Below are 23,672 nucleotides of genomic sequence, written 5' to 3' on the forward strand. Positions count from 1 at the left end.
AAAAAAAAAAAATCCAGATTATCTGAAATAATTACTGATAATTGGTCTGTAGAGTTGAAACAAGGATGTTCTCTTGTGATATAGGGTCATGTGAAAGTATACCATGATTTCTAAGCCTGATGTATTTTAGAAACCAAATTTAATACTTGCATGAAACTGACCTAGGTTTATGGCTTCTTACTCCTCAAAGTGTTTAGAACAGATGTGGGATAAAGGAAAGTATCATAATTTTTTCCTCTTTTATTTCAGGGCACCAAAAAAAGATCCCAGTTAGATCTGGAACTTGAGATTGAAAACATGGGTGCTCATCTCAATGCTTATACCTCCAGAGAGCAAACTGTATATTATGCCAAAGCATTCTCTAAAGATTTGCCAAGAGGTATTGTTGTTATTTATACTGCAGATATATAATTTTCACAAGAGTTAAATAGTTTAATACTGTTTTATTATGTCTGTTGTGAAAGGGTATCCCTAGAAATATGAAAAAAAATGAACCAAATTGGGTGAGGGGCATCTATATTTTTTCTCCCAAAATGATAAATGATATCAAATATTTATGGGCTGCAAGACTTATGTAAACCAGGCCCTAACGCTTCATTCAAAAATACTTCCTCCAGAGCCATACCTGTATAGTGAAACATTTTTAATTGTTTGTATTCATTTATTACTGCTTACTGTTTTTTTCCCCTCCTCACTTTACCCTGTTATCCGAATTTTTTTATTTCTATAAACTTGAAGAGATTTTATATCTACTGACTACTGGCTTTGGTTTTTGAACAAAACCTACTTACTTTTTAATTGTATTTGCACATTCTAGTTCCTCATCCTGGAGTGCGTTTCTTATTTTCCTTTCCATTAATTTTTTTCATTTTATTTAAACTGAAAATAAAAATAGGTCACCCATTTCTCCCACCTCCTTCACCTCTGGCAACCACCAATCCGTTCTTTGTATCTATGAGCTTAAGTTTTTTTTATTTTTGTTTTTGTTTTTTTTGGGTGGGGGGGGATTTCATGTATAAGAGGGATCATATGATATTTGTTTTTTTTCTGACATATTTCACTTAGCATAATGCCCTTGGGGTTCATCCATGTTGTTGCAAATGGCAATATTTCCTTCTTTTTTATGGTTTAATAACATTCTATTGAATATATACAGTACACCACAATTTTTTCATTAATTCATTTATTCATTGACACTTCGGTTGTTTCTATATCTTGGCTATTGTAAATAATGCTGCAATGAACATAGGGATGCATATGTCTTTTCAAATTAGTGTTTTGGATTTCTCGGAATTGCTGGATCATATGATAGTTCTATTTTTAATATTTATAAGAACCTCCATACTATTTTCCATAGTGGCTGCACCAATTTACATTCGCACCAGCAGTGCACAAGTGTTCTCTCTTTTCCATATCCTCACCAACACTTACTATTTCTTGTCTTTGTGATAGTAGCTATTCTAACAGGTGCAAGGTAACATCATTGTGGTTTTGATTTGTATTTCCCTGATAATTAGTGGTGCTGAGCACCTTTTCATGTATACCTGTTGGCCACCTGTATGTTTTTGGGAAAATGTGTATCAGATCTTCAGTCCAGTTTTTAATTAGGTTGATTTCTTTGTATTTTTTGCGTATTAGCCCCTTAACAGATATATGACTTACTGACATTTTCTCTCATTCAATAGGTTGCCTTTTGTTGATGATTTCCTTTTTTGTGCGGAAGTTTAGTTTGAGGTGGTCCTACTTGTTTGTTTTTGGTTTTGTTGCTTTTGGTGTCAGATTCAAAAAATCATCGCCAAGACTTATATCTAGCTTACTGCCTGTTTTCTTCTAGAAGTTCTGTGGTTTCAGGTGTTATGTTTAAGTCTTTAGTTCATTTTTAGTTGATTTTTATATACAGTGTAAAGCGGTCTAGTTTCATTCTTTTGCATGTGGCTGTCCAATTTTCCCAGCATCATTTAATGACGAGACTATCCAGTCTCCATTGTTTATTCTTGGCTTGACCATATAAGTGTGGGTTTATTTCTGGACCCTCTATTTTGTTCCATTGATGTGTGTTTTTATGCCAGTACCAAACTTTTATTTTTATTTTTTTCCAAACTTTTAATTATTATAGCTTTGCAATATAATTTGAAATCAGGAAGCATGATGCTTTCAGCTGTTTTCATTTCTCAAGATTGCTTTGGCTATTCAGGATCTTTTGTGGTTCCATACAGATTTTAGGATCAAATGTTATATTTCTGTGAAAAATGCCATTGAAATTTTGATAGGGTTTGCATTGAATCTGTATAGTGCTTTAGGTAGTACAGATATTTTAATAATATTAATCTAGTCCATGAGCACAGAAAATCTTTCCATTTGTGTCTTCAATTTTCTTTCATTGATGCCTTACAGTTTTCAGTGTACTGGTCTTTCACTTCCTTAGTTAGATTTATTCCTAGGTATTTAATTATTTTCATGTAGTTGTAAATGAGATTGTTTTCTTAATTCTCTTATAAGTTCATTATTAATGTATAGAAATCTAACAGATTTTTGAGTATTGATTTTGTATCCTGCAGCTTTACTGAATTTATTATTAGACTCTTTAGAGTTTTTTATATAAAGTATGTCATCCCTAAATAGTAACAGTTTTACTATTCCCTTCTAATTTGGATGTCTTTTATTTCTTGTTCTAAAACAAGAAAATAGATTTTATTTTGTAGAAATAAAATAATCATTCTGACACCATAACAGAGCAGTTTGTTGTATTTACCATGTTTGTAGAGTGCTTTAATTTCTTAAAGTTATCACACAAAACATTTTCTCAGTAGTAGAATTAATAAGCAGAAGTTCCTAGTTTTAGTGCTAACTGATGAAATTATTACTCTTTAAGGTCTTGGTTTAGTTGTAGGTAATTTCATTACTTTGGAATATGGATTCCTAATAGTTTTTCATTAATAATGTTTGAGACTTTACACAAGTAGTTTTGTGTATTATATTTTGTATATATTATCTACTTACTGAGAAAGTTTTTGCCCATAGGATTATTTAGAGACTAAGAACAAAGGGCTAGGCCAGGCTGCTTTAAGGGTTGTTCAGCTGAGTCTGTCCCTCTACTTTTTTACACAGAGAACAGGAGGGAAAGCGAAAAAGGTGACTAAAAGGAAGAGAGAAGGCAGTGGACTTCTTTTTTTTCCCTCCTGGCTTCTGGCTGGGAAGGACAGCTCCTGCTAGTGGGAGTGGAAAAGCAGAGAGGAATTCAAAGTGGAAGTGCTCTCTGAAGCAGCTCCCTCTTGGGGATTTGCTTGAGGTTTTTATCCCCTTAGTCGGGTAAAGTCTAATGTAATGTATGATGTTTAGACTAGTAGTCTCCAAACTTTTATGATCACCCATCATTATCAGTAAGATTTGATCATATGTTCCCAACATAGGTGTATTTATAAATTAAATGCAGGTACTGCTTTGCTAACATGATATTAAATATATGTTAAAAAGAAATAATATTAAATCATAATAACTAGGAATTATGAGTTTCCCACCTTGGCAAGTACCAGTCTAGACTACCAGTCCCGTATAAAGGAGGGTCTTCACACAGAATTACTTGTCCTGTCTGTCTTCAGGTTCTTCACCCATCTTAGCCTCTCATTCTCTTGTCTGGAAAGATGGATTTTATTTGGTTTTACAGATAATTATTTCTCTTTGGTCACGATCTCATTCCAGCTTACTTTAGTAATATGTTTTGTCATTTGGGGCAGTCTACAGAGGTAATTAATTACAGAAAATCCTTGGTATTTGAACATAATACGTCTGAGACAGACAGGTCTCTTGAGGTGAATTTGACAAAAGTTTACAGTAGAGTGAAAAAATGAAATTAAATGTTATGATCATTTTATAGTTACTAAAATTTAGACTGTGATTGTAACTGTGTACTCAATATTCAAGAGTAGATAAGGGTTTTTTTTGAAGAGGTATATAATTTTTCTGATAAAATTGCTTAACAGCATGATATGATATCCTTCCATTTGTTTTTGGCTCTTTGCAAATTAGTGTCATTTTTATATAAATATTTGAGGATTTCATCAGTTTTCCTCAAGGGTCACTTTTAATCCTTTGGTAGTCATATGTATCTCTTGGGGTACCTGTCCTTTTCTTCATATGTTAACTGCTCCATTTCCATTAGATCATCATTTATCAGTGATTTTGGTGATAAGAATTTAGCCAACATTGACCAGATGGGGATTAAGTAAGGAAGGATATTGTGAAGACACTAATTCCATTAGTGGTTCACTGGGGACATATTTTAGATTATGATGATTCTTGGCTTCTTTATGTAGCAGCCTCATTGCTGTGGGAATTGAATAGTGAGTACCTGGGTGATATGGACTCTTTGTACATACTGAGATATTCTAATTTACTACTTTGTAATTTTTATACAATTTACACATGTGCAGATTTCCATGGCATTTTTGAAGTGGTTGTAGGTAGAGTCATTAAATGTGAGGCCTCTGGCAGATTTAGGAATTTTCCCCAAGTTCTTCTCTATCACAGGGTTTATATTTTACATTTTTAATTTTAATATTGTCATTTTAGGTATATCGAATATATAGAAAAAATGGTTTCTTCCCAGTTTAACTATTTAGTCAATATTGAGTGATGGTCAGTATCATGGTTTCTGATACTAGTTTACTAGATTTTAATAGTGAAAATTAAGATTCTTAGTGTTTCTTATGTTTTATTTTCAATTAGCTGTAGAAATTCTTGCTGATATAATACAGAACAGCACATTGGGGGAAGCAGAGATTGAACGTGAACGTGGAGTAATCCTTAGAGAGATGCAGGAAGTTGAAACCAATTTACAAGAAGTTGTTTTTGATTATCTTCATGCCACAGCTTATCAAAATACTGCACTTGGACGGACAATTTTGGGACCAACTGAAAATATCAAGTAGGTATAATTCTGATTATTTTTTTTTTGAGAAAAATTTGAGTTGTGAAAATTAACATTCACATTCAAAAAGTGTTTCAAAAAGTAATTTTTTTTCCTTCCTGATAATCTAAATGAAATTTTAGTTAGCTACACTTTAGCCCCACTTGACTCACAGGTGTCTGGGTTCCTAACTATTTCTGGAATAAACAAGTGATGATATCTTTTTTCTTGATATAAAAAAATTGAAATTCTTTGATACTTGCTGCCAACATCTTTTTTTCCGACTGCATTTAACTTAGAATATCTTTAAGGTCTATTTTAATTTCAGGTATATTATGTGAAGATCTGTGCTTTTTAATTTCTTTTTAATATTGCTTTTCTTACTCCATTTATAGATCTATAAATCGTAAGGACTTAGTGGATTATATAACCACACATTATAAGGGGCCAAGGATAGTACTTGCTGCTGCTGGAGGTTAGTTGATTTAAATTTTTATAACTGTTAAAACCATAGTCATTAGTGATGTGCTTATCAGTTTGATCCCATTGGGAGATATCCTAAGAGTATTTACAGAGCAAATTATTTAATATGTTGTGTAAGGGGAACCAGAATTTCCCTCTGTTTTCTCTTTAATAGAGTTTTTTAATAGAAAACCGTATGGACTCTAATACATAAGTGTATATACCTAATGGAATTTACTTGCAAGAGAAGGGCACATGAGTGAACTGGGAGACAGTGACACTTGGAGAAGATATGTTCTACAGTTTGGGAATCTGTCAAGATTTTAAATTATTAAGAACTAACTTCATCCTTGGTCAGGCATGGAATGGGTGTCTTATGTTAATTCTTTCATTTGTTCATTCATTCAGTAGATCTACTAATTACTGAGAAGGGGAAGTACATAGGGAGCCATGAGAATGTTTAACCCATTTCTCATTTAGGAAAAAAAGTGCAGCTCGCTGCCGGGCTTAATTTAACTTTTCATAAACATGCTCTTTGAGGCTGAAGCAAATCTGACTGGTTTTCAATGTGAAAATAAAATATAAAAACTGTTCTTGGAGTTATTTCTAAACAGAACTTGGCTCTAATCTTAATGTAACAGAAATGTATGTGTAAATTGGATTCATCAAATGACTCTTCAGTTAACAGCTGTTCGAGAACGATGTTAACTCCTCAGTAGGAATGCTAGTTTTCTAGGATTTGACATTTTCAGTGATTGAGAATTACTATATTTGGTAAATGAAAATGCCACTACTAGAAACAGAATGCTATAAATAGAATGATGTCATTTGTTTCCAAAGATTATCAATATACTAGAGTGATGCGAAAATAAAAATAAAAGCGAGATATTTCATGGCAAACTTTGGGGGTAAGGTTATTAGGACTGTAACCCGTGAGTTATCTCAGGGTAAATGCTATAGCTGCAAGTGCTGCCGATAAGGATTCTTGGGGCAAAAAGGAAATGGGTTAATGGGAATCCAAATATGCAGGTGGCATCAGGACAAGCCTTTTTTGGGGACTTGTTTGAAGCCAATGAATGAAAGAAAATTCACAATAGATTCTGTTAGATTTCCTGGAAGTCTGAATTTGGGCAAACAGTACATTTTGTTGGTTTCCAGTTTTGTTTTCTCTTTTGGGCAGAGTGAAGATAGATGGAGTGTAAATCTTTTGTGTTAATTTTTCTCCCTTTAGAAATGACAGTAAGTTAAAATTCTAGTTGCTCCAGATAGACTTCTGAGCTAATTACTTGGGAATAATGAAGTTGAAAATAAAGGTTAAATCTCTCAAACGTGTTATTCATTGTGGCTCTCAGCTAAATCACAATCATGTTACCTTTGTATAACAGGCAGTATACTCTGAAATTCTCTTGAGAAATGAGAAGACTGTTGGTTAGATGGGACCTCAACAACCAAGCTGTTTGGAATTGTCTCTGCCATTGTTGGTGGCATAAGGACACAAGTTTTCTTGTATTTCATGAGTTCACTTTGACATTGCTAAAGTTGGGATATCTTATAGTTAATGGCTTTAATTACTATTTTGTCTTATTGATACATAAATGATGATTTGCCTTATAAACAATGGCATTTTAAATTCAGTGAAATAGGTCAGATCTAGCTTCATTAAAAAAAATTTTTTCCCCCTGCTTTTTGGATAGAGGTAAGTAGAAGTGGTGTTGGAGCAGGAGCTGAGTATCTTGAACATCCAACCAGGAGGTGAAGGTGTTGAAAACAGTGGAAGCAATTACCAGGTGCTGAGAACGGTTGTGCATGTTCGTGTTTCACTCTGTCCTTTACCACCAGGCTCTTCCTTGTTTCGTCACCCTTTGGATTGATATCCAAGGTGGCTTTCCTACATAGGGATTCTGAAAATGTACAAGCATACACTGTCTTGTCTTATACCACAGGTTTGGAAAATATGGGTGTAAGTTGTGCTTTTATATTGTAATAGAATGTTTCATTTAAAGAAATCTCATGGCAATATTTTTTAAAGCACTTGCACATGCCTAAATTTGTCTTTTAAGTTTATAATTGTTTAAGGATCCTTCACTGACTGAATTTTTGGGTCTCGAGTTTGGATAGTAAGAGACATAGAATCTAAGTAGTTCTTAAGTTTTGGATGGCAAGTAGTGTTTGGATAGCTATGGATTTATTCAGAAATTTAGATGAAATTATTTTGTACCTGAATTCTGATAGCATAGGTGAGAGAATGAATCATATCCATGTATCCAACTTTAAGTGTTAGGGCTCAAATTTATATTCTTTCCCACTAAAGTCACCCCCCCTTTTTTTTTTTTTACTAGTTTCAATGACTTAATATAACATGATTTCGTATGCAGTGTGGTATTTTCAAGCTCTCCTATGCTTAGCTGTGAATCCACTGGTATGTTGATGAAAACTGTTGAATGCTCTACAGAATGAAAAAGCCATGCAGCCCCAAGCCTTATACCAAGGGGAAAAGTATGCTATATGAGCTTACTCTTAAATGATTTTAGTGAGTGAAAATAATTCATATGTAACTCATCACATTATATCACCTTGAGCTTACTGTAAGCTGAAGTATTGGCAGTTATTTGTCTGCTTTAGATTGTACGGCTACTAGTATCATAAAATATTTTCCTTCAATTTAGGAGTTTCCCATGACGAACTGCTTGAGTTAGCGAAGTTTCATTTTGGTGACACTTTGTCCACACACAAAGGAGAAATACCAGCCCTGCCTCCCTGCAAATTCACAGGAAGTGAGGTACGGCAAGCCTTCTAAGCTAGTAGTTAGCCCTTTGAGTTTGTGTTATATTTATGAATGAGTGTACAAAATGTGCATATTTCTAATAAGTAAAATGAAGAAACCAAAGGCATAAACTGAAACACAAAAAAAAGGAAGAGAATGGACTCATTTGTTTATATTCCTTCCTAGTCCATATTATTTAATCACCCATTTTTCCTAAGGCAAGGTTTTAAAGGCAATGTTACAATGTGGCCATGCTGTGCTTTTCTTTGGTAATATGCCTATTTATATAAGTATAAAAGTAATCTTTTATTTTTAAAAACACCCCAAGTTTTGATTTTCACGTCAGGGTTACTCTTGGCTAAGTTGTTCTGCCCACAGTGTTTTGCAGGGTCTGTTAGAGCCAGAACTTGCAGCAAGTCAGATCTACTGCTTGTCAGCTATACTTTTAAGCTTCATTACAGGCTTACTTGGCCACATTAGGAATGATGCTTAAAGTAGTGTCTGGAAAGAGGCCTGATGTTGGCAGATGCACAGAACTCTAGCATTGTCAGTGCAAAAATAAGCCTATTATGTTAATATTAGCTTAACTTTAGATAGAAAAATTCAGATCAACAAACACAAAAGATTGATTTCTACCAATGAAATAATGCAATTCCCTTTGACCAGGTAACTATTGGGTGGCTATGTCTACAGTATTTTAATGGAAGATCTTTTGCTGATTTCCTTAATTCAAGAAATTCTTCTAGATTGACTATACAATGTAATGAGGCCTAATATTTTAAAAAATAAGTCATGGTTAGCGTTTTAACTTTGCAATTAATGGGACTGGTGAATTTGTTTCTTTCTTGTTAAGCATGTTATATAGTGATATTCTTAACTAGAGTTTTGTTTTTATCCTAACTAGATTCGAGTGAGGGATGACAAGATGCCTTTGGCACACCTTGCAGTAGCTGTTGAAGCTGTTGGTTGGGCACATCCAGATACAATCTGTCTCATGGTCGCAAACACACTGATTGGCAACTGGGATCGTTCTTTCGGAGGAGGAATGGTAAGTGAGTTTAAATGTGATTTTCCATAATAATGACAAGATAGAATTTTGACTTTTAAAATATAAATTGATCCCTGGCAAGAAAAAATTTTTTTTTCTTTTGCCATAAACTTTATTAGTGGGATGATGGCAAAATATGAATAAGAAGAATTTAATAGTACTGTTAATGTTAATATCCTAATTTTAATAAACAGTTGAAAAAATACATTAAAGAATGATAAAGCAAACATGGTAATATAACAGTTGTTAGGGAGTCTGGATAAAGGGATTCTTTTTACTGTTTTTGTAACTTCTGTAAGTCTGATTTGTACTCAAAGATTTCATCAAAATACATTTCATATCTTAGGTTTCAAATCTTTAAGTATACGTAGCCAAGAGCCTTACAGTTTGGGTTGATAACAGCAATGTCTTAAAAGTGGGTACAACTACTATATTAATTATAGGGATTCACTGCTTTTACATCATGAATTTCTCGGTATGTGGGCTGGTGAGATAATTCTTAATCTTAGTGAATTTTAACTTCATTGTTGAGATGTTGATGGCTAAAACTGAGAAATTCAGCCTTTTAGGGCATTTGCTGTTTGCTACACATCTTATTTTTCTTTCTGGTAATTTGGACACATACCTGTAATTCTCTTGGACAATTTTTTTCCTTATAGAACTTATCTAGCAAGCTGGCCCAGCTCACCTGCCACGGCAACCTCTGCCATAGCTTCCAGTCTTTCAACACCTCCTACACAGATACAGGATTATGGGGCATCTATATGGTTTGTGAACCAGCCACTGTTGCAGACATGCTACACACTGTTCAAAAAGAATGGTGAGAAGAGAATTTAAATCTTGCCTAGAATTCACATTTTAGACTAGTTCCTCTTTATACTATTGATGGTGATAATTTTTTGATGGTGATCTCATTAGCATTTAATTAAAAAGAATAAGACTAAGCAGCAGTGGCTGCCATGTTTTGAAAGATCACAGATATTTCTTTTAAGTCAGTTATGTGAAGCTGAACTGATTCATACTATAGTAAGTTATTTAAGATTACTTTAGAAGTGAGATCCTAAAAGTTAAAAATGATGAAATGCCAACTAGAAGTTTGGAAAATATCTCTAAAAGTTATTTGGCTTGGAAAGGCAGTGTTATGAAAAAGAATCAGAAGTTGCCACTGCTAAAAGAAAAATGTAGTGTTTGTAGTCAAAACTAGTACGTTGAGACAGGCAGAAAGGCCCACAGCTTCTTGGAAAACTCTACCACTTCCTTACCTCCACCATTCTTAAATGGCTTACATCTTTCTAAAGCTGGTTGACTGAGATATAATTATTAGTTGAATTATTAGGTTTAAGTTAAACTCAGTTGGATTCTTTTGAGAAACAGTGACCCATTGACTTATCCTCTGGTGTATCAGATCCTAACAGATGGGGATTCGTGAAGTTGAAGAATGATAATAGCATTTCTCAAAATATGGTCAGCCTATTTTTATATTGTATTGAACTTCTGTCTGCTAGTCATATCATTTTTCAGAAATCAACAATACTGTGAAAATAATCAGTAACAGTTTAGCTTTTGCTTAGCTATTGGGATCATTAATTTCAAGTTTTTACAAGGTGAAGTCATAATCACTTGTCTATTGTGCTGTAATGTGTAGAATATAGCATCATATCTTTCTTTAGGTCATTAACTCAAAACACATATATTCAAAATACTTGACTTCTGATTTTTTTCCAAATGGTTTTTAGGATACGACTCTGTACAAGTGTCACTGAAAGTGAAGTTGCACGAGCCAAAAATCTTCTGAAAACAAACATGTTGCTGCAACTTGATGGTGAGAATAAAGACATAAATTCTGTTTTCATACGGTTGATCTGTATTCCAATAAGTTTTTCTTTCTCTTTAAACAGGTTCCACTCCAATTTGTGAAGATATCGGTAGACAGATGTTATGCTATAATAGAAGAATTCCCATCCCTGAGCTTGAAGCAAGAGTTGATGTAAGTAGTTCTTACATACTGTTGGGTCTTGTGTAAAGAGATTCTTGTTACAAAAGCTCAAAATAGGTATCATAAATCCTGCTTTTGCTCTAAAAAATTCCAGATATAGAATTTGTCTTTACTAAAAAAAGCTCTGAATGCTAGTATCTTCTCTATTTCAGGCTGTAAATGCTGAGACAATTCGAGAAGTGTGTACCAAATATATTTATGATAAGAGTCCAGCTATCGCTGCTGTTGGTAAGCCTGGATCCTTTTCTCTTATGCAGGAAGTTGGCTAAAATACTTTCTTTTTAGTCAGTTTTAACTATCTTTTCTTTTAATCCTTAGGTCCCATTGAGCAACTACCAGATTTTAACCGGATTCGCAGTAACATGTGCTGGCTTCGTGATTAAAATGCTCTTAATTCAAAATATTTTGAACATGTATATTTGTGAAATTAACAGACTGGCAAGTTTTAAGCTATCAACCCCTAAAAATAAAAATGAACATATATACTTGGAAATTCGAATGAAATACTGTGTCAAACTTTCGAAGGATAAGTGAACAGTAGATCTCTGAGAAATTATCTTGGATAGCATACTTTCAAATTATCACCATAAGTATAATTTTAAGAATGAAAATTTATACATTATTTTCAGTTTTATTATAAAAACACACACACAACAAAGATTGTCATAAGTCATTTCTTGGTTCTACTTGCATTCAGTACTTGCTCTTGTGCAGCTTTCTTTGCTTTTACCATCTCGACAAGTTCCTAGAAAGGGAGAAAGGTGGTTAAGTTGTCAAAATTGGCAGACATTCCTAGTGTTGATGAAAATACATAAAATACTCAAATAATGGATAAATCCATAAGGACTCTACTGAAAAGACTGATTGTACTAACTGCTAATTTCTAAGCTTGGTCATGTCTTTGTAATTTTTGCCCCATGACTACTGTCATATTGAAATAAGCACAAATCAAAATCTACCTTATATCGTTTCATGCAGTCCTTCTTTGTCCTGCCAGGCACTGCTTCTGCTATTTTTTCCCATCTTTCAGGTGTATTTACTGGGTACGTTTTCAAAGCTTGTTCCAAAAGCTTCTGTTCTTCTGTTGTCCAAGGGGTGAAATCTGTGCATGGACCTGTTTAAGAAAAGGTTTTTATTTGAGAATCCTAACTGATAGAAAAATGTCCTGGAATACCTTCCCAGATGAGTCTTTTGGTATATGGGTAAGTGCCCATTCAAATCTGTGATGTGTAATTTTGAGCAAACTTTTAGAGATGAGACACATATATAATGTCTAAATATTGAGAGGAAGAAAAATCTGCAGATAGCTCACATCCCAGAAAAAATATCTCAAAGGCTTTTTTTAAGCATAGGAAATGCCTGCTCTCTTACAACATTATACTCACCAGTTCTGTTTAAATTATAGTTGGGTTGTTGGGTTCAAACCATGTGGTGAAAATGCCGTAGCACCTACCCTACAGTAGTTTTGACTAGTACAAAAGGAAGCCTTGAAACGTAAGTTACTTCCTAGTTACACACACACACACACACACACACACGAGTGACAGGTAAACAATACCACACACCTAGTCAAAAGGCAGAGAACTTTGTATATAAAGGCAGATAAGCTTTTTTTGAAGTTAGCTTTTAAGTTACAGGAAGTTGTTAGTGACATTTCCTTTTATTGGTCTGAAGCCCACATTTAACACCATAGATTTAATTAATTTCCTCGGGGAAAAAAGTTGGAAATGACATAATTTATTTTCTGCCATTCTCCAGTTTCTTATAACATCAAAATAAATGGAACATGTAATGTTGTAAAATTCCCATCAGAAATAACTATTCAAAAAAATGGTGTTAGCTTGCTGTTTTCTGGTTCAAATGAAGAGACTGGCTTGTCCATTAAAACCATCAAAAAGATAAAGGAGTCCCGCCCAGATATCACCACTGCCAATCACTCCTACCCTCATAGGGTCACCTATCCTCATAGACGACTGGCTGCCTGCACAAGCATCAATGTCTCGCTGCAACGTGGAAACAAGTCCTATAAGAAAGGGCTGAGAAAAGAGTGCTCATACCTGAATGTTGTATGATATTTTGTGGAAGACATAAGGGAGCAGGAAAAGAAACCCTTTAAAAAAAGAACTGCCCTCCAGAAGTTCTAAAACTTCCACTTTGTTACTTATCTTTCTTAAAAGAGCCAAAATAATGCCCAGTCTAGACAGAAAAAGTCACCCCTGATTTCTGCAATAGCAAAATGATTTTTTCCTCTTCGTAGAACATCAAAAGTCTCAACATATTTTCAAACTGAAATTTTAGGGCAATAAACCGGACAATACAAGAAAAATGAAACTGTTAAGACAAGGACAGGTTATCATTTAAGAGTCAAGGCTAATGGTTAATCCCCAAACATTTGGAACTGTGATCTAGAAAGCATATCCAAGATTAGATTAGTTTTAGAGGATTGGTGGTGAACAAATGCACGAAGTAAAAGAAAACACTTTCAAACTTTGTCAGCAACTCAAAATGTCACATTCTCCAAATACACACACACATGAACAAAACTTTCACAAGTAATTCTGATGTAATAGGTATACATGCTCTGATATTTTTTCTACTTGAGCCATTAACTGTTTCATGACTCATTTATGAAGGAGGCTGGTTCGTGATTTACAGTTTGAAACACTGGTCCAGAGCAATTAAATTACAACAACCAAGACACTCTCAGTACCCTGTTTTTAACTTTTTATTCTGAAATAGATTTTTCCTTAAAAACACGAACGTTTTCTTACATACTTAATGTATTTTTCAAAATCAGAAAATTAACATTGGTAAAATACTAATATATACTCTACAGGCCTTATTCAAATATCAATTGTGCCAATACCTTTTAGCACTGATTTGTAAAATCTGGTGAACAAACAGCCCCTCCCCTAATAGCACCTGAAATGGAAGAACTGCAATTCTCAGTAGTGTTAAGTAAACCCATGACTGTCCTGAAAATGCTTCCTTTACATCTTTCAGTCTGCAAAACACTTTATTTCTCAATAGTTTTGAATTTAGACTCTAGGTCTTGTATATCTTCATGCAGTGTGGTACATGGCTAGTATTTTTTATTCACAGAAAAAATTACCTTCAAATCGTTCTGAAGGTGTTGCATTGTCTGCTTGAGGGACCACTCCATGTTCTTTTTTAAATTTATCAAAAGCCTTTTTGTTTATGTCATCTTTTTGATGAGGGTCTGAGAAATGAAAAAATTTAAATATATTACAGATTATCTCATTTAGTCTTTCATTAAATTGCATAGATTGAAGTATGTATTCAAGGTAGCAAACAAACTGATTTGGCAAAACTAACTCACCAAGTTTTTGAAGACTTTTTGCTTTGCCAATAACATCTTTGGCAGTTCTCTTAACTCCAGAAGAAGAATGTATGTTCATGTAATTAGCAATAACTTCCCATCTAGAGCAATCGACATGATAATTAAGGAAAGAACCTCCAAAACAAAAACCAGAATGACCCTTACATTTTTAATGCAGAAGGGTTAGCTATAATATTGAGAGTTAGCTGTAAATTGGTGCTCTAATTATTACTATTGTCTATAGTTTTTGCTTTTCATGTGTTTAAATCAACTATATAATCTTGGTTTCAAGGTTGTATAAAACCTTACAGATACTGTGTACATATCAACAAATAAAAACACATTTGTGTATTTTACCATCTGGACACATATTAAGGAGGTAAATGACTCTGAAAACAGCTTTAGTTTCCTCATCTACAGAATGAGGAAGGCTGAATCTCTAAGGCTTGAGTTCTAAACTCAAAACTGCAATAAGCTCAGATGGAAGGTGGGAAGCAACAACGAAGGATTAGGAGTGCAAACAAAATCTAGTCCCTAGTACAAGCCATGATGGAATAAGCTAATGTAACAGCCAAGGTTTATGTCTCATGATCTTTAATTTCCTGAGAAACTGATGAAGCATTCTGCTGTGCATATATGTGTGTGTGTATGTTGGTGTAATAAGCTGATGAGACTAGCAGGTTCAAAATGCATTCTGCTTTTCACACTTCCCATTATGGCACAGAACATACTAGAAAGCAGTCTGTCTAGACTCAACCATATCTCCAGAAGTTTCTGCTGTAACTAGTACTGTTATCTGGATGCTTGGCTACATTATCCTCAGGCTCCAGTATGTACTGAAGTTTCATTAAAACCAGTACGTCTTGAAGTTTCATTAAAACCAGTACCTTGAATTTGTTCCAGCAGGGAAGAGGTTTACAGCTTTAATCAGTAGTTGTAGATCATCTTCTGACCAATTTTTACTGCCATTTCCACCTCCACCAGTTGATTTCTCTGCATTCTTAGATGCTTGTCGCATACGAGCCTCAGATTCCTCTTTCTCTTTTCTAATTTGCTCATTTATTTCTTCTATCTACACAAATATCATAGGTAAGACAGGGACTTAGCGCATCTTGCTACTCTACATTCCCTTTCTGGCTGGGGTTTGTGGTTCTCAACTCTGTGTTATCCTGACAATGACTCTATACTCTTGCCAGGCCAACCCCCAAACCATCATCGGCTTTTCACTCTATTTTCCTTTCTCTGGCCTCAGGGCTGCATACCTCTGCGTGAAGAACCTGACCTACACTATATTTATACCATGTGACTTCTGTTTGCCTTGGGACACTACTTCTTAAGTCTCCAGTAATTGGGTTATTCACCCATAAGGCCATTTCAAACCTCTCTTTAAGCTCATATCCACTCTTTCAGCAGATAATCTCATTTATTCTCTACAAAATGATAATGGCATAGCAAAGTGGCTTCTATTTTATCCTGAAGTTCTACTTTTTGCATTGTCACTTCCAGTCTACCTTCAAACATGCACAAGTTAAAAAAAAAAAACCTTTACTTGACCTTTGTCAGCTACTATCTTGGAGTTACCATTGACTCATTTCCCTACTTCGATCCCTCAGAACAAAGTCCCAGTGATTCCAATGATTCCCATCATCACTCTCACAGTCCAAGTACTTCCAGTGAGATTCTTACAACTCGTTACATTTACCTAATACATCTTGCCTACCAATGCCACATTAATATTAAATAAATAAATGTTAACCTTTTCCTACTTGAAGATTGCAGTAATGGAAACTAGTCAACATAGTATTTAAAAACCTGCTTAATTTGGCACTACTTTTCCTAATCAACTTCTCTCCCCATAACTTTCTATTGCTACTTGTATTTTATAGTTCATTTGACCTGTTCCTTTGACCTTCATTTTCCACACTGTCCATCCTTTCAGGCTGGCTCATACCCTTCCCTGATCACTTCGACTGGAGTTGGCACTTGTCTAACCCACAGAATTTACTGTGGGCCCTCCATCTTTTGGTCCAATAGGCCTTTTCTCTTCATCATTATTGTTCCTGAACTTCTTTGTGGCAGCAATAGCATTAACCATTTCTCCAAATCACCTAGACATAGTACTATATATAGTAGGTACTAATACTTGTTGCACTGAATTGAATTTCTGGGCCTGTTTCCTCATCTGTAAAATAAAAGGTGTAGACTAGATAGAACAAAGATCTCTTTTGGTTCTGAATGTTGTTATCCTACAAAAATGCTCAAGGAATAATTAAACCAATTATTTTTTCTAAGAATGATTTAAAAACAACAACTATGATTAATGTGGTAGGCTACCACAAATCAAACTATACATGGTAACAACCATACACACCAAATCCATTAAATCAATAATAGCACTTACTAAAGCAAAGCAGAATGGGGGACCCAAAAAGAAATGAGACGCTCTGCTCTTATAGTAACTTATATGTTAGGTGGGGAAATACTGAGGTGAAAGCAATACTATAAGCAGAATTAAATGCTAAGTACAGGTAGAAGTGATGTATTGTTCTATATTACCTGTTTTTCCAGAGCAGCCTTCCCTACTTCTTTTGTAGATGATATGAGTGTTTCATTCAAGCACTGTAAACTAAGGGGAAAAATGGGATGAAACTTTTTCCTAAGCCCAAGAGAAAACTTCATTAGCAGTTCTATAGTTTTACCTTGCTAGTTCGAGGCGATCACAAAGTTTTTCCACTTCTTCCATCATTTTAACCCGCTCTGCCTCATTGTCAGAAAAGTGATTCCAGGTCTAGAAGTACAAACAAACATTTTCATCTTATAACTACTGACTCTCAAAAATAAATACATAATTACAAAATATGAAGTTCTCAAGAGGTTCTTGATGTGAACATATAGGCTTCTGACCATCAACAGCCACACTTCCAGGTTGCCTCCCAGGGCTCTCCCTGACCAAGAGGGTGGGAGAACAAAACAAAAAAGGTGATGATATGGAAGATCTCTGGATGTTATAAAAGTCAGAATGATTCCTCTGAGAACCATTTAAAAATCAAATTCTATATGATGATGCGAATTAAAATCCCTTTGTTAGGCTGCCTGTTTTATCTAGTGTGTGCATGTATAATTTAATGGAAATTTTAAATGTGAAATTAAAGAAAAAGAATGTGTTAAGGAATAGTAGGTATTAGAAAAATTCTATTAACTAAAGATTATGCTTAGAAAAGAACATTGTGATGTACGTACATATAAAAGAATTGGAAAGTACTTCCCATGTGTCTTTAAGCTGATGCTGGCACTTATGTCTCCCTCACTTTTCTTTGCTTAATTCATGCAATTTGGCTCTCATTAAGGTTCCAATGCTTCTTTTACTGTTGATACCTCCCTAGGCTTCCAAAAGCACTACTGAGTCTCTTCCTACCAGTCTGGGTCACTGTTTCTCAGGCTCCTCTTCCTCCAACAGAACCTTAAGTATTGCCGTTTGCCAGAGTTTCATCCTCTAAACTCCTCACTCTACCCTCTCCCTGGGCAATCTCATCTACTTGCAAGGTTCTTAGTGCTACTGAGATGTGGATGATCCCACTCTTGAACTTCATACTTGTACACCCAATTACCTACTGGGTATCTTCATGTGAGTGTCTCGTTGCAATCAGCATGCCCTACCTAAAATGAAATCATCACTTCTCCCAGCTTTTTCCTTCTCCTTTGTTTTCTATTTTATTGATATACCATCACTCATCCAGTATTCCAGGCAAGAAACTAGGACCTATATTAACCCTCACTCCTCCTCTACTACACCTCCACACAAACATATAATTGATACCCAACAGGAAGCAGCCTACTCTGCCTCCTAAATGTCAATTTGTTCCATCTACCTTTTTCTATTCCCATCATCTCTATCTTAGTTCAAGACAATACTCTCACTTAGATTATGGCAAAAGACTTCCAATTGGTTCCCCTAACTCTAGTCTCCTCTCAGCATTCCGATCAAAACCAACTTAGAATCAGATTTAAATTAATAAGACATATACTATCCTTCAAGACCTGGTTCCTCCTTACCTCTTCAGCTGCCATTCGCTTATTAAATCCCACTCCTCTGGATTTCTGCATTCTCTCAATGCTCCTTGATATCTCTCATTGCTAATCCCGTACACATACTGCTTTACCTGGCTAAATCCTATTAGATCCAGAAAGCCTTCCCCAACAACCTTTTTGGTACCTTCTCATCCTAGTTCTCATCTTAAAATGTTTAAAATAGCTGTCTGTCATTCCTCATCATTAACCAGTGGATTCCTTCAAGGCAAGGACTATGTCATCATTATATCCACATCAGTTATAACTGCTTGGCACATAGTAAATGCTCATCAGATATATGATGAATGAACAAATGAACTCATGGTAGAAAAGAGCAATAAAACAAAATTACTAAATGCCAAAACTCTTACCCTCATTTATGCATCATTTCTGAGAACTAGTCAAGCTTTCTATTTTCTAATTGACCTTAAACTTTTATTTCTCATTATATGCCATTTAATCTTTACATCTCTGTTTACTAAATATTATTTCAGCCATTGTATTAAAGAAATTGAGGCACAAAAGGGGTTTAGGCAATCTCCTGAGGGCCACAGATAGTAAGTAGGTAAAGAATGACTTCAAACCCAAGCAGCCTGCCCTAAGCCAATGCTCTTTACAAGTACGATATACTGCATCCTTCTCAAAACAATGTTCTAGGTGAAAAGAAGAAAAATATTTCATTTTTTTCTATTCATATTTTATTCTTGCTTACCCAAAGCCTGAAGCGACAACCTGTATTTGTACTTTTATTAAAACTCTTCCAAAGCCCGCTGATGGTTAATTTCAATTATATTATTAACCAACAACTTAGGATGGCATATATTAGGACATATATACTAATGTATAAAGCCTCTGGACAGTCACATGAAAGAATTTTTCTAAACACAGTGTGTATTTACATACTTGCTGAATTTAACTACAATGGTATATAGCACACAATACTGTGTGGCAATCTCTACTATTGCTTGGAATTTCATTAATTTATTCCTTCAATGCTATTTGATAAGGAACAATACTAGTCTTTGGCTCTTCCAGTTTAAAATGTAAGAATATCCCCTGGACAAAACTACATCTGAAAACTTTTGGGTTTTTTGGTCAATATTTTTTTGGTGGAAACTGTTTTTTAATGCAAACTAGCATTACTCAACCAAATGTTATCCCTTTATCTAATATAAAAATAAGCCTTTTATATTCTTAAAAATAGCCCATGTTTAACTTCTAAAAGAACTTTTTTTAAGATAAGAATTAATTTTACACCATTAAGGTAGCAACCAATCAAAACCAAATTGTGGCACAGTATCAGAATAAATGATCTGGTTCCTTCAACAAATGAATGGGGAAAAGATGATAGGGAACCAGTTACAGACACAATTAGTAGACACATAACTGAAGCCTTTGAAATGATCTTATTTACATCCTAATTTGAAAAAAATCAACTATAAAAAGACATTGCTAAGATAATCAAGGAGATATGAGTATGGACCAAGTATTAGAATATTAGGTTTTTCTAGGTTTGAAAATGGCATGATGGTTATGTTTAAAAACATCTGAGTCGTATAGTTCTGGTTGAGATGGTAAGGTGGGAAAACTCTGTGCTTGCTTCCTATCATGACCACATTAAAATTACAACTAACTACAGAATAGCCATCGTTGGGAGTTGCCTGAAGTCTAGCTGAACAGAAGTCCTACAACTGGGGACACAAAAAAGAGGCCACCTCCAGACTGGTAGGAGAGGCAGAGACGTAGAATAGGCTGGTCCCACATCAGTGTGTGGCGGCTGAGAATTGGGAGAAATATCTCAGCTGCGAAGGTCTCCCCGGAGGAGGAGGCTCCCCAGCACAGGGTTTCAGGGCTGGGAAGAGAAGTCCTCACAAATTCTGGCTGTGAAAACCAGCAGAGATTGCAGCTGAATGAGTTGAAGGGTGGCTGGAGTCGCAGACATTTCTCTTAAGGGCCTACAGGTGGGCATACTTAGTGATGACTCACTCTGAACTCCAGTGCTGAGGCAGCAGCCAGAAAGGCACCAGGGACATACAGAGAGGAACTGAATTGTCAAGCTTCTGGGTGAGGTCAGAGGGGCAGCTTTCTTCCAGATAGAAATGCTGGCAGAAGCCAACATTCCCTTGTTGAGTCCTCCTCCCTCCCAGCGTGCAGCCATATGAGTCTCCATCAACGTGGCTAAACCTGGTTGCCCTGCCCTGGTGATTCCCTGAGACCCTACCCTTCCCAACTTGCAGGCCCACACAAGCCACTTACAGTGGCTTTTCCATACAAATGACCTGTCTTGGCTTATGCTGTCGACTTTCCTAAAATCTCTCAAAGGTTCATAAAACCCAAAGAAGTAGCATCTGGCCTTGGCGTGTCTCATACTTCTTGCTGAGCAGCCCCAAGCCCAACACTGGTGGCAGCTGGTCTCGGTTCACAGCTTGGCCTCTCAAGGCATGGCTAAGCCCAGAATGGGTGGCGGCCATCTGTGGATTGCTTGACTTTTGACAGGTGGCCCCAGGCAGGGCACAGGCTACAGCTGAACTTGGCCTGCAGTGAGGCCTCTCTCAGGAGGCGCGAGGGCTGGTACGCCCTGTGACTGGCTATCACCAAGCCAGAGAACCATTCAGGCCTGTATCCAAGGATGACACACCCAAAGGGACAATTGGGCAGACATCAGAGCTCTGCTAAAGCGAATCCTGCTCAATAGGGTCAGCCCCTCACCTGCCGGTCCTCACAACCAATCAGCATGATGAGCAATCCCTCCCATTGATGTGCAAACAGCAACAAAGGGCAACTACAACAGGAGGGCAAAAACAACCCATACAAGGGACACACCTGGAGTACCTGGCTCAGGTGACTAGGGAAGACTGTGCCACTGGGCCCCATAGAACACCTACTATATAAGGCCACTTACTAAAACCAGTAGACATAGTAGCCCTATCTAATATATTGTAACAAACAGAGAGGCAGCCAAAATAGGGAGACAGAGAAACATGTCCAAATGAAAGAACAGAACAAAGCTCGAGAAAAAGAACTAAATAAAATGGAGACAAGCAATCTACCAGATGCAGAGTTCAAAACACTGGTTATAAGGATGCTCAATTAATTTAGGGGAAAAGTAGATGAACTCAGAGAATTTTAACAAAGAGAAAACAAAAATGGAGGTAGAAAACATTTTTTAAAAGTTGGAAATGAAAAATAACTAAAAGAATATATTAGAGGGAACTCAACAGATAAAGCAGAAGATCAAATTAGCGATTTAGAAGGAAAGATAGCAAAAAACACCCAATCAGAACAGCAACAACAAAAAAAATCGAAAATAATGAGAATAGTTTAAGGGGCTTCTGGGACAACATCAAGTGTACCAATATTCGCATCATAGGGGTACCAGAAGGAGAAGAGAGACACCAAGTAAATGCAAACCTATTTGAAGAAATAATGACGAAAAACTTACCTAATCTGGTGAAGGAAACAGACATAAAAGCCCAGGAAAGGCAGAGTCCCAAACAGATGAACTCAAACAGGCCCACACCAAGACACATCATAATTAAAATGTCAAAGGTTAAAGAGAAAGAGAATCTTAAAAGTAGCAAGAGAAAAGCAATTAGTCACCTACAAGGGAGCACCCATAAGATTGTCAGCTGACTTCTCAAAAGAAACTTTGCAGGCTAGAAGGGATTGGCATGAAATTTTTAAAGTGATGAAAAGCAAGAACCTACAATTAGGATTACTCTATCCAGCAAAGGTATCATTTAGAATTGAAGGACAGATAAAGAGCTTTCCAGACAAGAAATCTTAAAGGGACTTCTTTAAGGGGGAAAAAAATAAAATAAAAAATATGAATAATAAAATGTCAATAATACATATCTATCAACAATAACTTTAAATCTAAATGGATTTAATGCTCCAATCAAAAGACATAGGGTGGCTGAATGCATAAGAAAAGAAAACCTTTACATACTCACTTCAGATCGAAAGACACAGGCAGACTGAAAGTAAAGGGATGGAAAAGATATTTCATGAAAATGGAAACAGCAACAAAAAAGCTGGGTAGCAATACTAATACTAGACAAAATAGACTTTAAAGCAAAGGCTATAACAAGAGACAAAGAAGGACCTAGTAATAATACTTCTGGGTATTTATCTGAAGAAACCCAAAACACTACTTCAAAGGGACATGCGCATTCATATATTCATTACAGCATTATTTACAATAGCCAAGTGATGGAGGCAACCTGGGTGACCATCAATGGATGAATGGATAAAGAGGTGGTACATACATGCAATAAAATATTAGTCAGCCATAGAAAAAAGCATGAAATCTTGCCATCTGCAACAACATGGATGGACCTAGATGTATTGTGCTGAGCAGAATAAGTCAGAAAAAGATAAATGCCACATGATTTCACTTACATGTGGAATCTAAGAACGGGAATAGAAAGAAACTTGTAGACACAGAACATTTTGATGGTTGCCAGGTGGGAGGTTAGGTGGGTGAAAAAGAGGAAGAGATTAAGAACTACACTTTGGTAGTTACAAAATAGTCATGGTATAATGAAAGTATAGCATAAAGAATATAGTCAATGATAATGTAATAATTAGGTATGGTGTCAGATGGGTACTAGATTTATTGGGGTTATCACTTTGTAAGATAAATAACTGTCTACCATGTTGTATACCTGAAACTAATATTTATCACATGCAAACTGTAATCAAAAAATGTGATTAAAAAGAAATCAAGTTATGTTCTGAAATATATGTGTGTGAAATTTTTAAAAAGTGAACTTAAAAACATTTACATTTTGAGATAAAAATGTGTATAACAGTTTAATTATATTTGCATGGTACATGAAAACAAATATTTTTTAAGTTTAATCAGCAACTGATTTACTTGTTATCTAGTCTGTCCAATCAAAGTCTGATGTACCTTGCATGAGTTTCGAAGTTTTTGCCTTTCCTTTTTAATGGCTTTTTTCTGGATATCTTTTTCCTTCTTTGCCAGTAATGCTTGTTGTCTAACTTCCTCTTCTTCTTTCTCTTTAGCTAATCGAGCAGCTTCTAATTCAGCTTGTCTTTGCTTTGATAATGGGGAATAAAATC

At 35.5% G+C, this 23,672-nt stretch overlaps 2 protein-coding genes across 2 annotated transcripts in view; one reads left to right on the forward strand and one right to left on the reverse strand.

The window, feature by feature from the left end:
- PMPCB (peptidase, mitochondrial processing subunit beta) overlaps nt 1-11,669 on the forward strand; it is a 14,189-nt gene extending 2,520 nt beyond the window's left edge. Inside the window, exons 3-12 of the mRNA XM_039848914.1 lie at nt 232-379; nt 4,726-4,924; nt 5,302-5,381; nt 8,035-8,147; nt 9,037-9,180; nt 9,840-10,000; nt 10,917-11,002; nt 11,079-11,167; nt 11,329-11,404; nt 11,495-11,669. Coding sequence (XP_039704848.1) covers nt 232-379; nt 4,726-4,924; nt 5,302-5,381; nt 8,035-8,147; nt 9,037-9,180; nt 9,840-10,000; nt 10,917-11,002; nt 11,079-11,167; nt 11,329-11,404; nt 11,495-11,559 — 1,161 coding nt within the window. The 3' untranslated portion in view covers nt 11,560-11,669. The remainder of the gene's footprint in view (nt 1-231; nt 380-4,725; nt 4,925-5,301; nt 5,382-8,034; nt 8,148-9,036; nt 9,181-9,839; nt 10,001-10,916; nt 11,003-11,078; nt 11,168-11,328; nt 11,405-11,494) is intronic.
- A 103-nt stretch (nt 11,670-11,772) lies between these two features.
- The window catches only part of DNAJC2 (DnaJ heat shock protein family (Hsp40) member C2), a 30,207-nt gene continuing 18,307 nt past the window's right edge, over nt 11,773-23,672 (reverse strand). The window contains exons 10-17 of the mRNA XM_039849504.1: nt 23,500-23,649; nt 17,216-17,304; nt 17,073-17,142; nt 15,404-15,588; nt 14,517-14,617; nt 14,289-14,396; nt 12,136-12,290; nt 11,773-11,921 (exon numbers count right to left, since the gene is read on the reverse strand). Coding sequence (XP_039705438.1) covers nt 11,847-11,921; nt 12,136-12,290; nt 14,289-14,396; nt 14,517-14,617; nt 15,404-15,588; nt 17,073-17,142; nt 17,216-17,304; nt 23,500-23,649 — 933 coding nt within the window. The 3' untranslated portion in view covers nt 11,773-11,846. The remainder of the gene's footprint in view (nt 11,922-12,135; nt 12,291-14,288; nt 14,397-14,516; nt 14,618-15,403; nt 15,589-17,072; nt 17,143-17,215; nt 17,305-23,499; nt 23,650-23,672) is intronic.

The sequence above is a fragment of the Pteropus medius genome, unplaced genomic scaffold (genome assembly GCF_902729225.1).
Source record: "Pteropus medius unplaced genomic scaffold, Ma_sr-lr_union100, whole genome shotgun sequence".
NCBI classification, from domain to species: domain Eukaryota; kingdom Metazoa; phylum Chordata; class Mammalia; order Chiroptera; family Pteropodidae; genus Pteropus; species Pteropus medius.